Below are 15,608 nucleotides of genomic sequence, written 5' to 3' on the forward strand. Positions count from 1 at the left end.
ATGATATATTTATTTCATTAGTGACATAATGAATACGAATAATTAAACATTTTAATTAAATCACAATTTACTTATACACGGATGACCCCATGTTCATTTCAGGATTTGGTCAGCAAGGGACATTATCTCACTAAGGTTTGAAACAAGAGATTTATTTCCTTGTTGAAAAAAAATTGTTTTACAACATGCTTATGACTAGATTTCTATTACGTACAAATAACACAAATTGGTGATATTGTTGTGTGGTAAATTTGAATAATAACTTCACGATAATGTTTATGAAGCACTAGGTCATGGAAGGTGACCTTTCAGTATATAATGCTCAGAGACATTTTTTTTAAAAACTGGATAGACAGAAACAAAATATTTATTGTGTTATTCTGATAACCATGGAGGTATAAACTGTTTATACCTCAATGTGATAACTTCAAAAACGGTAAGACACATTTTTTACACATAACACATCATTTAATAACTTTATGACTCTCATACATGTATAAACAGACAAATATTCAACAATGTTTGTACCGCAAAGTCACACCAATTTGGAACCATATTGGATAATAAATTCTGTTTAAGTCTCAATCTTGTGTGGTTTTACACCATTATTATTTTATCAAGGTAGGGTAGGGTTATCGATGGCATACATAATATTCAGTTGGCCTTAGCATATTTACCCCCCCCCCACCAAAAAAAACATGACCTTCAAAAAAATGTACGAAAACATGTGTTTGAGGGTCACAGCAGTTAATGATAAATGTAACAAAATTAACTGTGAAAAAATCGTGGCCTAGAACTCTGATGACAGGTTTAATCCTAACCTTTTACATTGATTAGCGCGGGGGGGGGGGGGGGGGGTGGCAAGAAAAAGGTTAAACTGTTATACAACCAGCCAGCATCAATAATAATGACATTATCACTTTACCAAGGTGCTTTTACTTGTACACACACACACTGACATATAGAGAAAATAAAGAAAGCAAAGAACTGACTGAAAACACATTGTCTATTTTTAGGATGAAATCGCATTGGGAGATCATGTGGGTGTCACCTATATCATCACTGGAAACGCAATCTGGAAGTGGTGATATCAATATGACTATCTATATAAACTATTCAATAATGATGATGGCATGCTGAGAAGACGATCATGAATATTCTCTAGCATGCAATTCTTATCAATAACAAACTTGTCATATTTTTTATATTAACACAAATTAATTTTAATCCAGTCCAATATTGTTAAACTAGTCCTATTAAAGTTTATCATTTTAAAAAGTGGATTTTTTTTTATCATTTTTAGATTTGATATAGCCTGGTTTACTCATTGTACTGAGACAAATATAAATATTGTTATAGGATATGTTTTCAAAAAGTAGTAAACAACAAAATTGTTTCTATATGCAATACACAGACTCACATCTGAAATAAAGTATATATCGGTAACAATACAATACAATACAATATGATGCGATGCGATACAATATGATGCGATACAATACAATATGATGCGATACAATTCTATGCATGCATTAATTGGATAACTGTACTAGAAAGTACAACCTACATATATGTAAGTTGCAAACAAGAAGTTGCATTTCCCGCTGTCTGAACGATACGAAACGATATTCACAAAACACATACATTGTTGTTCAATATTCCAAATTGCATTATCATTTATCATCAACTTAAAATGATACGTTTGCAAGACTCACACCAGTGCAAGTATTTGATCAATGAAAAATCAAAAACACTAAAACACAAAACAACCAGTGCACATGTATATTGAGTGCTACAAGAACAATATCATGATAAATCATAGTGCAATGTAATTTTCAACTATAATAAAAATGACATGTTCTTGTACGTATGGCATCTTTAAACCATAATCTATACAGTCCACGCTTAAACAGGAGTTACATGTACATGTCCTTACTTTCTAAGGTATATACAGTTCATACAAATGTATAATGTACTAACATGCATGTTTACTTTTACATTTTAACTGAACGATCATGGTCAAGGTCACCTAATGTATGAGAAGTACCAGCAAAATGTTGGACATGCTAGAATATCCATGAAAAATAAAACACCCTTGCTGCAATATTTATTGTAGGATCATATGATCTCTGTGGTTTTATGGAAAATCAACAGTGTTGTTTTACTAATTGGATGCAACACAGGCGGTGTGCAGTACTGACTTTCATCACAGTAGGGTGCAATATCATGTACATTGTCCAGCCTTGACCACATAATACAACAAACACAGCAGATGACAGCTGATTAAAGATACATTATCCCTGTACTGGTATGTATTGAACTTGAGAGAATGCAGTCTCACTACTGTTACTTTGTATTTATATGTATATGTGTACATGCATGGACAATATTTAGAAATACCTTCTATATCAAGAGAAAAAACCTTGATATGTAACAACTTCATGTTATGTATAGTACCTATATGCTGCTGTTAATAATTTATTGGTAGAAATCTTCACTTTTGTATTCCAGATAAAAAGAAACAAAGCCCAGTTAATGTTTTGGTAATATTGATAGCGCCAAATCCTGACAATGTTAATGTTGGAATGGTTTTAGAAATAAAATTAAAGTAATAAACTGAAAAATTATAACAACATTTGGAGTTATCACTAGTAATTTTAATAAAAGAAGCCATACTGTATGAGGAGTGTGGTACTCCCATAGTGCATTGTGGTACTCCCATGATGCCCAATGGCACTCCCACGGTGCATTGGGGTACTCTTATGGTGCATAGTGGTACTCCCATGGTGCACTCTGGTACTCCCATGGTTCATAGTGGTACTCCCATGATGCATAGTGGTACTCCCATGGCTTATAAGAACAATGGAGAGATGTCAAGCTTCCAGTTGCTGCTCAGATAACAATAGAATGATCACATAACAATACCATTATTCTCTCATCACAGGAAGTTGTACACAACAGCAAGTGAGATGCATCATGGGATTGTACCACATGATGTACGAAGGGCTTCTTTGATGTGAGATAAAGAGAAACAGGATGTAATAGTGGAAGCATGAGAAAAATATACACTGTAAACAGTTACATTTTTGTTACTTTGGATGAATTATGAGAATTTTTACTACAACAAAATTTGCATGATTTTCACTGAATACCCAGTATTTGTCTCTTGCCAAATTAAAGTGATTTAAAAATATGTTACTGACACCACTGCAAACTTGAATCACCTTTCTCCCCACATATACATGTACGCATGTTTCTCTAAGAAACATATAGCGATAAATTTTATTATTAATAGAACTATAGACCCTAAAAATCAGGGTCTATGATAGAACAACTATACAAAACTGAAATATACGAATGTAAAATGATAACATACAATGTGTATGAAATGTACATTAGGTCTACCCTGAGGTATTCAAGGATGCCTCAAAAGCTTTTTAGGGCATTACATGCTTTTCAAATAACGCAGAATACATACTCTACGACACGTTGACAAATGGCCACAGGGAATTACACTACATCAGTACATAGCAAGTACACGGAGTTGACAATTTTATATCACGACCTTATTCTATCTAAATGCACTAAGCACTCATTTAATCTGCATTGTCTGTGTATGAATATATATTTATATCTATACACATGTTGCTATGACGATTCAGTGACACTGTATCTTATCACGACCTATGCCCTTTTGGGTGACGTTTTCAGGTATGTGTACACACAATACAATGTAAAGGCAATTCTTAGGATAAAGATTATTTATATATTCTTCAAGTATAGGTTCAGCTTGATGTCAAGTTCTACTTACGAGTTGATAAATCAAACTATTTAGAGAAATTATGATACTTCCTCTAGAATAAACGCACAGGAAAGCATCGATTTAAGCTGCATAACATTATTCCTGACATTCTACAACTATTAAAATCGCCATACTGTATTTGCTCTATTAGAAACCCCATTTTCACTAAAACCGCTCATACAAAATCTATATATTTATTTAATGGATCATTAAAATATGATTTATTATTATTACATAGGACATACATCTGTCATTTACACTAGTGCGTACAAAATATCTTTTCTACACACAAGACCATATTAAATTAACTATAGGCTTGCCTGTTCTATAATATCTTCCAAGAACATCTACGACCAGATTGTTCAGGCATGTCTCACAGTAAAATGGATCAAGCCTAGAACTGAGCAGTAATGTTAAAACAATAATTGCTGCCTCTGTAATTTATGCAATTGTATGCGATGCAAATATGGTAATTGTGTGCAATATTCATATATGCTAATACAAATGTTGCAGGTCTTGGGATGGTTAGCCAGCCCACTGCACATGTACAATGTAGTTATTCAGATCATACAACCCTGGGGAAGTCAGAAAAATATACTTTTTACAATGTAAGTGATTATTCTGGGCTTGCATGAACACCTGGCAGCATGGAATACAGTGAGTTTTATACTAACGATCGTTAATTAGAAAGTCCCACCACTATTATTATTTTAAATTATTGCACCCCTATCAAACACAATGCCATCATGAATTCAATGGATTCTTTGACTCAAGACTGTATATTGTAATAAAAATACCAAAGCCATAGTGTTTGCTTCCTAGAGCGTGGCTTTACTTCCTGGTTCCAGAAGCTATCATAAATCTTGATGAACAGAATACACATGTACAACGTTTTCAGGTCAACTGAAGTGAGTATGAAGTTGAAATGAGGCGCCAACAAGCTTACTTTCATCGGACAATGAAACCTACAGTGATCAATGACAATTAGATACAAACACACACACACAACCAAAATGTAGCTGTAGGACAGTGAGTTTAATTTGGTTGTCAGTATACAGACAAGACGAACTGCAAATCCACATTGATCACACCACTGAGGAATTCAATTTAATCTCTGCTAAGGCTTTGCAGTAATTAGTGAGAATCTACACCTACATTGAGTTATTCAAAGTATAGTTGAAATCCAGCGGTTCAGCAGTAGATTTAATGAATCACACAGAAGCTCTAGCATATTTACTTATTTGTTTTATTAAAAGCACATCTCCAATAAAAGCACTATCAAACTAAAAATAACATTGATTTTATAGTGGATACTAAAAAAATATGACTTAATATTTTGATTATAGACATAGAAATTTACATAACTGGATGCAATATGATTAAGATAACTGTGTCAGAGAATAGGAGTCTTTGGCATGAGGAGAGAATACCACATTTTGCTCGCGTAGATAAATTACTAGTATACTGACTCACTAAAATAAGGAGAAGGTAATTGGTGAATATAAAAAGTCATGATAAAGTACTGAATTCATTCTATATAGTGTAATAGAAGTGCACACACCTAATATGTACATAAGCTGTTCGGAATGTAAAGAAGTTTTCAGCTCAAATGAGCCTTTATTAGAGATATGCTTATACATGTAATAGAAAAAATGCAATACATGTATGCTTTTTTTTCATAGGAAATCTATTTTCAAAACTGTAGAAACATTTATATTAATATTAATTTTAAATTCACGGATGTACCTTGTGAAACAATGAGTTCAAAGGAACTATAATACTACATGTTCACATATATTTCATTGAACAAATCGAACTTGCAAGTGTATCACTGGAAATAGCAAACTAGACCATTTTCCGCGCACTGCAAGATCCCACGTTATGTGTGAAATCGAACGATAAAACAGGACAAACAAAGGTCAAAGCGTTGTAGTAGCTTCTGAACATCATGTGGGGTTCGTCAAACGCGAAAATATTGTGCTATATACATTTGATGATAATTAATTTCTACATGTATGAAGTAAGGGTATCTCAATGCCATATTCCCCTCTCAAGGATTGCCATTACGACATTGAGGTATAAAAAAAGAAAAATTAATTCAAAATCAAATTGTTCAATCTTTGTGACAGACTTTCGGTCTGCGTCTTTTACGCAATATCTCTAGGTAAACAGAAAATCACCTATTAAAACCAAGTGAATAATTAATAGGTTAAGTAACAGTATTTTTTCTTGATGAAGTAAATAAAAATAAAACAACAAAATCTAGCTGAACAACTTATCTACATTTTAATTGTGACTTGTGGGTCACACGGAAGCAAAAATAAAACGACGCAAAAAATCCAGCAATACATACTAATAAAGTAGAAGTAGACCTCAGATGAAAAAATTCATTTTACAGAATTTTTTCCTGTAATAATGCACCAGTGAAAGCAATCGACATAGATTCCACCATATCTGACATCTTACTACAAGGCATGACCATATAAGGAAGTAAAGAAAAATGATATGATACGAGGGCCTAAAGGTAAGGCCATTATTCAGCCTATTCTAATTTCCATACGAGTCAGCAGTGATATATATACTATTGTATGCAACTAGACAATTAACTGTCATGTCTGAGTAGATGGGCAAATATAATAGGATCTGCCAAGTTAACAAAGTTAATGAAATAATAATACTGTAGAGGCAGAAATATTAAATGGATTACTAATTTGTGAAGAAAATAATGCATTCTATTGTCAACTTTGCATACTGGGTTTTGATTTAGCACATTCAGAAATCAGCAAAATAATTGAAAATAACAGCCACGGTACAATTAAGACCTATACAGTAAAAAATGGATTTCTTCTTCGTATCACCAGACAACTGTGACCTGTCAAATGCATAGATTCAGCAAATGTACATATTCTTATCATTGCAATATATGTGTCTCTGATATCTTGATATTTTTGAGAATTTTTAAAAATACTTTTTTATTTTATTATCTGTATTAACCACGTAGGTCCTGATACAAGGCAAGACATTTTATAAAGTGCATGTTACTGCTAGGAGAGGTGTGATGACAATTTTTTTTAGTTATTTTTTAAGTGAAAACCTCTTAAAAGAGTTAGCTACAGTTGAAGCATTCAAGTTCAATAATATTAAACATAAATTATTCGAGATCTCACATCTTTACAAGACTAAAAAATACAAAATCACCAAAATCATGCAATTATACCAAATAAAATTGTATTTTTTAAGTTATTTAACTTAGCAGAAAAGATCAATTGTTGTCACTCCTCCCAGAATACATCAACTCAATTTTTTTCTATATTTTTACTCAAAAATATGATGCCCGTAGAAAATGGGAAATTGTGTCCATCTAGACAAAAATTTAAAAAATAGAAATTAGAATTAAGTACTTATCAATGTGCAAAACAATGTTTTACCAAAACTGTTGGTACTGAATTATGAGACGGTTCATTTAACATTGTGCGACAGGGGAGGTGGCAATGATTCACCCAATCATAATTATGTTATCAATTGATCTACCACATCATCACCTAAGGCATTATTTTGAACTGAAAGACATGAAGCAATCACAGAATCAAAATTGATATACATACATATGACATCCTCACATCTCATCAAACTAATGTATAAATAACAACGACAAAAAACTCAATCAGAAAATTGGATATGAGAAGCCACCTAGTTTTCCTTGAGATGAAACCATATTTCAATTATGAATGAAAATTATAATCTTTTCACTGGCGAGAAGACATTTACGAAAATTGCTATTTTGCATTAATATTAATAATACACGTCATAGATATAGATGCCAATCTGCAATGCTATAGATGGGAATAGTGGATATATTTATAGGTCATGACCTGCAAATAATTCAGAAATATATATACATACAGCTATTTAAATCCTCCGACTATGTTTTCTTTCTCAAAATTCCCTTTTCGGAAAAGTTTACAACACTGTTTCCAAGAACCTCACTTATTAATTATTAAAACGTACATCTAAAATTGACAGGAAGTGAAATATAATCAATTATTTGTGTACAAATTTATGATATAATGTACAGTGTATATATATTCTTTGAAACGTGAAAATAAAGCTAATCTGACTGATGCATGGAGGATCTGGATAAGCGTAAAAACGATGGAATCAGATCTACCGAGATTCATTATATCAGCAGTACTTTTTATATTAGTTTTACAACGTATGAACCAAACTCCAAGGTAACAGTTGCAAAAAACATTGCCTGCGCGAAGAACTAAAGTATATTATTCTCCACCATTCCACTCTTAACAATGTATATATAGTGATAAACCAGACATATGTACATGTAGGACACGACCCAATGGGTAAATGCAAATCACAAATCCACCCACATACCCGAAACTTAAATGCTACCATTGAAAACCAAACAAAGCTCTCACAAATCAACCATATTTTTACACTACACTTATTATAATCATTTTTCCCATCAACTAATAAAGGGTAATAAATTTATGGCTGGTCAACTATCAATGTGATCCTAATAACATCCCCCTGTACAATTCAGGAACAGCTCCCCTGAGTACCCAATATAACAGAATTTATGTTTCTACGAGGAACTACAATAGCATTCTCCAATAATAGAATTTTCCAATTTTGAAAGGTTTCATCTGGTTGGAAATTCATAGCTTACATATTGGGTGGAAATCAAATCAATTTTACAACAATGACCTTCGGTAATGATATTAAAAAGGATTATTGTGTTGATTTAAATGGGAAGTGGAAGGCTAATATATTTACTTAATGGCCTATTTAATTTTGATCAGCAGGCATTGACAGCTCACAGAATGGATCTGATTGTTTGCCACTACACTTGATGAAAGGGTCACTGTTATCATCACCTATTTATTTCTGAGAGCTGCACTGCCAGCACCAATTGGATGCAAGTTTTGTGGCATTGAAACTCTCATCACACAATGCTATATCCTCTTAAGTCAGAGAACTTGTGTAAACAAGGAGAGGTTATCTGACACTCTCACTGAAAGGTAGCAAGATGTAACGTTTTCTTTCTGTGCCTACCACACCGTGAAGGTACAAAAGACAGACACATGTTCTCCTTTGCAATGCTGACTGTTGCAAAGTGACAGTAATTCCTCTATATCGAAAGTACAATGTGATTATGTAATTCATAATTATAGCATGCCGGGTGTTCGTTCCACGGATAGCTCGCTGTGATTGTATGTCGCCTTTCGGCCTGCAGCTATTCTGAGTCCTACATGTGGCGACGGGATTGTTTAAACAAAGTGGGGAGGCGGATAATAAAAACAGATGAATGTCGGGAAGTCCAAGACGTGAAGCAAGTGGAATTAGCCATAGCTGCCATGATATGGAGTGGCAGACACCATACATTCATATCACATGATAGGGGAATTCATTAAATATCATTAAATATCGTGAACGTGAGACACGGAAACATGAACTACATATCCTGAAATACGAGACTTTGTTGTATCAGGAAATACAATCGGTTATCAATAATACGAGGAAGCTGCAACAACAGTGAAAGTATATGCGACAGGAAAACATTGGTGTAGATTAGTGCTTATTAAGTGTCACGGGGTACGGGGTGTTCAAGTCATTTCCTGTTTATGAACAAGCCCAGTACAGCGTCAAAAACTCGTCGAATAATTGTTTTGTGGTACGAGCTAACGGCTGATAAATAGGGTAAATTATGCAACATGGATACGTACCTTGGTGTTCAGCAAACACATTACAGGGGCGGTCCGATCTCGGAGGAGGTTCTTTGTTCTTGCTGGCCTTTCCCGACTTTTGACTACCAAATGATCCCGCAGCCGATCGCTTATCCTTCGACTGTGGTTGGCCCATATTAATTTTAAAATCACGCTACATATCCAGAGTCCGAGCAGCGGAGCTCTAGATGGCCATGCATAGACTAAATTACTACAGCTAGGTGATGATCAGGTTATTAAATCCAGAGATCCGAGGAAAATTTCCATGAGACTGAAAAACATCTGTACACACTCTATGTTCGTTCTAAGTCGGCCATTTTGATGTCCACGAGAACGAGGCTATCAATATGCAAATTACACAAGTAAGGGTTGGGAACACATCAAAACAAATGAGCAACGTTGACTTGTTGAGCTGAAGATTTTAATCAATATATCATAGGGTAAATGGTATAATGCACTCGAAATATTCAAATTGCTGATAGACCATACACTACATGCATGTTTACAAACAAACATCTAGCCTGGATTCCGCCAACAAATACAGTAGTACATTTTATACAATTTTTTTTGTACAAATATTCCACATATATCGTGCATTAGAAACATGGGGTACTAGTAAACCAATTTGCCGACTACTACATCCAATTCATCGACTTATCGAGTATTGGGGTTAAAAAAATGTTTTATAGCGCCATCTACGGTATCTATTATTTTTCTATTGCATCCAAAGAGGGCGTTAACACTATTTGTTGCTCTTGGAACCTCAGAATAAAATATTGTATGTCGACAATGGTTGCTGTATGAAAGAGACATTTTCCAGCCACCTTTCCGTCAAAATCACTTGAAACATCATGTTATCCTATGTATGGTATTTACGGCTGATCAATACAGATTTAGAAAATATATATTAGTTGTATATTTTTGAATAGACTACTAGTATTTATTACTATACAGCGTCATATGAGAAAAAAAAAAACGTTTGAAGTACAACCCAAATTATGAGATAAACGTAATATAACTGTACATAATGGTGTATGCGCCCATGGTCGTAAACATTTTAAAAATAGCACGTGTTAGAAACGTGAAAAATCGAAAATGTGCTTTATTTCGCGTTCAGATTTAATCAAGACCAATTTGACAGTGTTTCTGATAAATCAATATTAATTAACAATTATAACACATAATTTTAAAGGACTATTTTCTGACTAATTGGAGACTTTCAGTGTAAATTTGAATATTAATAAACCTTAGAATTAGACATGATTAACATATTAATTAAGTTAACGTTTAGACTTTTATTAACTTGAAAATATTTTGTTGGTTTCTAGAAATTCTTTATTTTTACATGTTACCTCGTGATTAACAAATGTCGCAAATACATATTGAAAGGGCTTCAAATCACGTAACCATTAATTCAAGCATCTCCAGTACCGTCTACACAGTGTGCATTGCTTGCAGTACATAAATTGACGTATAAAAAATATCAAACAAACTTGATGGCTTTAGAAAATAACGAGTGAATTAGAGCTGTGAATAGCACCACACGAGTTCAAGTTTTACATTGTGACCAATCGTTGAAGGATTCTCAAACTTTATGGCACTTGGCCCATACCAATCTGATCCTGGTTGGCTTATTTTTGTAATATAATTATTATTTATTTTAATTATTTTTTGACGTTACAATTATTTTGCAGTGAGAATTGGTTTGTTTATGAAAGCCACCGGTGCGGCAAATTTATTGTAAGAGCAAATATTAAAACGAATAATAATAAAAAATATATTAACATAAAATTTAAAAAATTAAGCCAAATTATTTCAATCATATTGGGCCCATACATACAGAAAGCCTAATTTCAGATTGGATTAGTAGTTCTGCCAGTAGTATTTTTATCGCTGAGACCCATCAAATTATATCATTAGCCAGTAGAGTAGATCATCACTGTGGTTAGTGTTGAATAAAAAAAAATGCCAGTTGTATATGCTCCATGTATTACCAACCACTGTAGATCTCCTTCATTTTCAGTAGAGGGCGCCGTATACACGCTTTGAATTTAGGCTTAATGTCACCCGGGAGGTCCAGCATATCCTGCCACACCATGTCAAGCCGATATGGAAAGTTTGCAAAGCATTGTACTTTAGCAATATACTTACAGGGGCGCCTTTCTCAAGTTTATAAATTGGTTGTTTCAAAATATCAGACTCGTGTAGTTCAAAGCTGTAGTTGGACAGGCATGAAAAATCTGTTCGTATATTTGTAAGGTAAGCATTTATAACTTGCTTAAACTTTTCGGGTATGGCATGAAACAAAGCTTTCAGAGTAAAGTGAGCCTCTGATTATTCAGAACATCATGTAAATGGGTACTAGTATACCAATCTTGTGTGTGCGTGGTCGATTAGGTTACATATTGCGGTGATGCCTGACTTAACATAGTCTTCATATAAAAATGGTTTACATGTATTTGTATTACGATCGTTAAAAATGTGGTTCATTGAAAGCAATTTTTGATTATAGAAATCACTTCTTTCTAATTGTATTAAGCCACCTAGCTTCATCAACAGCAAAACGTAAAAAAAAAAAAATTTCAGGCCTGAAAATAGCAATATCAGCAAATACAGCAGACCACGTGAAGTAATTGTTGTGGAACACCATTATACCACAATGTTGTCTGGTTTCATCAAGAACAGTTTCATTTGGAGAGCGTACAACACTTAAATTAAAATGTTAAAAATATTGCGACGTTTCAAAGGACCACGGCAGTTATCGACATTCCATGAAGTATGGGTGTGATAAATTATATTAATGTTTTATGTTTTTTAAGTTACGACTTTTTAAGTGGTTTTGTATTCTGCTTGATGAGTATATTATGAATTCGTGATTTCTGTTGGAATACATGTGTATTACAAGATCGGTATGCTTGAGATTATTAATAAGAGACATGAAAAGTAGACGGGTGTCTGAACTTTTGTCAGCTACGGCGCACCAAGTGTTGCAAACATATTCTATTATTTTTGTTTTTACCCAGACAACGCAACAGGATATTTTTACATCATTTTACGACACTTTATGCCAACTGGACAGTTTTTTCGGACATGACCAACCTGTTTACATGGCCACTGTTTTGCCAGTGGAAATATATACAGAATGATGGCGACCTTCGTGCATTACATGGATTAGACCAATAATGTGTTCATTATGCAAAAACATGTGAATTTGTGAATGTGAATATAGTTCCTCACAGAAAAACAAAACAAAAAAACATGTGAATTTGTATTATAAACGACTGAGCGTGTTTTAGAGTCTCTGGTTTGCACTCCAGTGGAAAACATCGCGCATTCTACACCAACCAGTAACAATTCAATAACAAATCTGGAATGAACTGCCTAATCGAGAAAAGACAAACCAATAAGAAATATGACAATTGATGGGTTCATTCTGGATGCGATGTTCATCCACGATCATTGCAACAGCATACTGTTAAACATAGAAACTCTCAAAGCTATCAAATCCAACAACATGTTTCGTGGTGAGACTTACACCAGGTGGTCGAATAACTCAACTACAACACAAAAAAGAGATCTAAAAAAATCACAGCAATCCACTGTTTTAAACTCGAACCAAAAAGAATCAGATAGGTAATGTATTCACAAAACGATTGCAATAATAATTATCAGGTAAAAAGCTTTCAGCGCCTTCTGTTTTGTTTCTTTCAAGAACGTCACGTCCTACCCGGAGGAAAAAGATGGACAAAAACGGACAATAACAATAGACCGTAAATTAAATTAGTAAACGTTAATATTGTCATGAATTTGTTTTCGCGTATCTGTTAATTGACTTAATTAGCTGATTATTAGCGAATTGCTGTGTTATGTCTGTCATCGTTTGGGCCTATTTGAAGTTTTGGACGGAACTTGGCTCAGTGATTTAAAACTAATTACGAGATAACCGTCGCTATTCTGACTACTAATTCTGACAGTTGGTATCCGTAGTTATTAATGTAGTGAACGATTAATCAAAAGATATGACGTATTCAGTACTTAGTGTGATTGGCCTTATGATTGAAGGTTACGCCCTAGAGTCTTTTTACTGTTTTGTAATTGGTTAGAGTTTTGAAAATGAATAAAGAGAGTTTGAGTTGGTCTTGAGGAGTACACCAGAAAAGACGCGGTCTAAGGAGTCCTGGAGAGACTTGGGGCGAGCCTTGACGCAGTCTAAAAGAGTCTTGGGTCAGCCTTGCGATAGTCTTGGGGATTATTCCCCAGGGCGCCGTGTCTTATAGAGTGCTCGAAAGACCGACTAAGACGAGAGTTGAAACGTATTTCGTTGTGTGTGTCTATTTGACTGTAAAGTATAAGTGACTTTCCTGATCCCGTACCTCAAGGGGACGCGATATAGAGACGAGACGAGATTCCCCCCTGGCAAGTGTGGAGAACCCCGAGGAGAAGAATTTACCCCTGATAATATACTGACATGCAATTCAAGAACAAGAATGTCGTAGTGCAACACTGCATAAATAAGCTTCAGTTACGGGCACTAATTAATTTGACGTTTTTTTCTGAAATGACCATTTCATCGAGTGCCTTAACGTATTGTCACGTGATCACACGTACCCCATTGACCCTGTTGTGAAGCTCAAAGCCTTTTATTGCTCAATCGTTTGAAGCGAATACAACTCACAGGTTAGTAAACATATATATTTCATGTTTTAAAATATATTAACTGTGTTTGAACACAGAAGAATAGAATAAGTTGCAAGCGTTCAACTTCCCGGTTTGATGGCTTATAATATACACAAAAATGTTAGAGTATACCACAAGAGATGCACGACAACAGAACTGCATCGAACAACATGTATATCGAAGGTCGCTGTGAAAGGGGGACTGTCATATTTTACAATATGCTTTATTATTGTGCGTCTAAAACTAATCTGAACGACTGAAATTCATTTCTGTAATGTTTTCCCTTTTTCTTATGTAGAGAATTTGAAAAATCCACTTCCTCCTTTCCACATATTTTACCTGTGCTTTATCAAAAACAAAACATTTCTTTGTGCATCTGAATGCACAGAGCCATTTGTATTGTTCTCAAACGCTGGTACACACTAGTACATGAGATAACCTTTTGGCTCAGCTCGATTTAGACTGTATGTATGTAACGGCGTAGTTAATAAGTAATTAGTACTTTGGTTGGGTTTCAAAATTTCCTACTTGGGCGAGTCCATTAATTTAGGGATAAATGTTATATACAGAGATTTCCCCCTAAATGTGAAGATATGTGTTATATGTATATAGATATTGGTCAGATATTACATAAACATACGCCATGTATCTATTATTCAGTACGAATTAACACAATGTCTTACCCCAGGTAAGGTTACGTAAATATTATAACATTTAATGACGTCATGGCAGTACTCGCCCATGGTTGTAAACATTTCAAAATATCACTTGTTTGAAACATGACAAATCTATCTATTATTAGTACGAATTAACACAATTTCTTAATTGAATGCATGAATGAAGAAACAAATGAATGAATGAACTTATTAAAAATAACACAGGAGTGCGTATCGGGCAGACTTTATTTAGTGAGCCTTATTACTACATTTCTAGAATAACATACATTAAATATGAATTTATGTCTTTCAATAATTAATAATTTATTGAATTTATGTTTGTTATCGAAGTACCAATGAATTAATAGTTATATATCTTTCCCCATGCCAGAAAAGTTAGCTGACATTATGACTACTCAGATACGTGTTACAAGAATGGCGCAGATAAAAGAAGGATACCATATTGAAATTCGACGTTTATTTGGTTTATATACGCACCACCTCCTGGCAGTTAGGGATGGTCAAGCTGATAACACAGTTGAAGTGATTCACTACAACTTCAGATTCCCATTTGCTTTTGAGGTTACAGAAGAAGAAATAGTTCTCAATCCACAAAAGACGAAAATATACCGGATAATCCACACCGAGCAAAGTAATGATGTCGCTGAAAGAGTGAGAAGGGCTCGTAGTGGCATTGGAGAGATTAAACGCAGTTCATGGTTCAATAACAGT

At 34.2% G+C, this 15,608-nt stretch overlaps 1 protein-coding gene across 3 annotated transcripts in view; it reads right to left on the minus strand.

Moving 5' to 3' along the window:
• LOC100374571 (uncharacterized) overlaps positions 1 to 9,869 on the minus strand; it is a 49,717-nt gene extending 39,848 nt beyond the window's left edge. For all 3 annotated transcript variants that reach the window (XM_085491798.1, XM_085491797.1, XM_078008546.2), the window contains exon 1: positions 9,544 to 9,869. In XM_085491798.1, the coding sequence (XP_085347924.1) occupies positions 9,544 to 9,679 (136 nt within the window). In that variant the 5' untranslated portion in view covers positions 9,680 to 9,869. The remainder of the gene's footprint in view (positions 1 to 9,543) is intronic.
• Positions 9,870 to 15,608: the final 5,739 nt, after the last annotated feature.

This window comes from Saccoglossus kowalevskii, chromosome 17 (assembly GCF_978046115.1).
Source record: "Saccoglossus kowalevskii chromosome 17, keSacKowa6.1, whole genome shotgun sequence".
NCBI lineage: Eukaryota > Metazoa > Hemichordata > Enteropneusta > Harrimaniidae > Saccoglossus > Saccoglossus kowalevskii.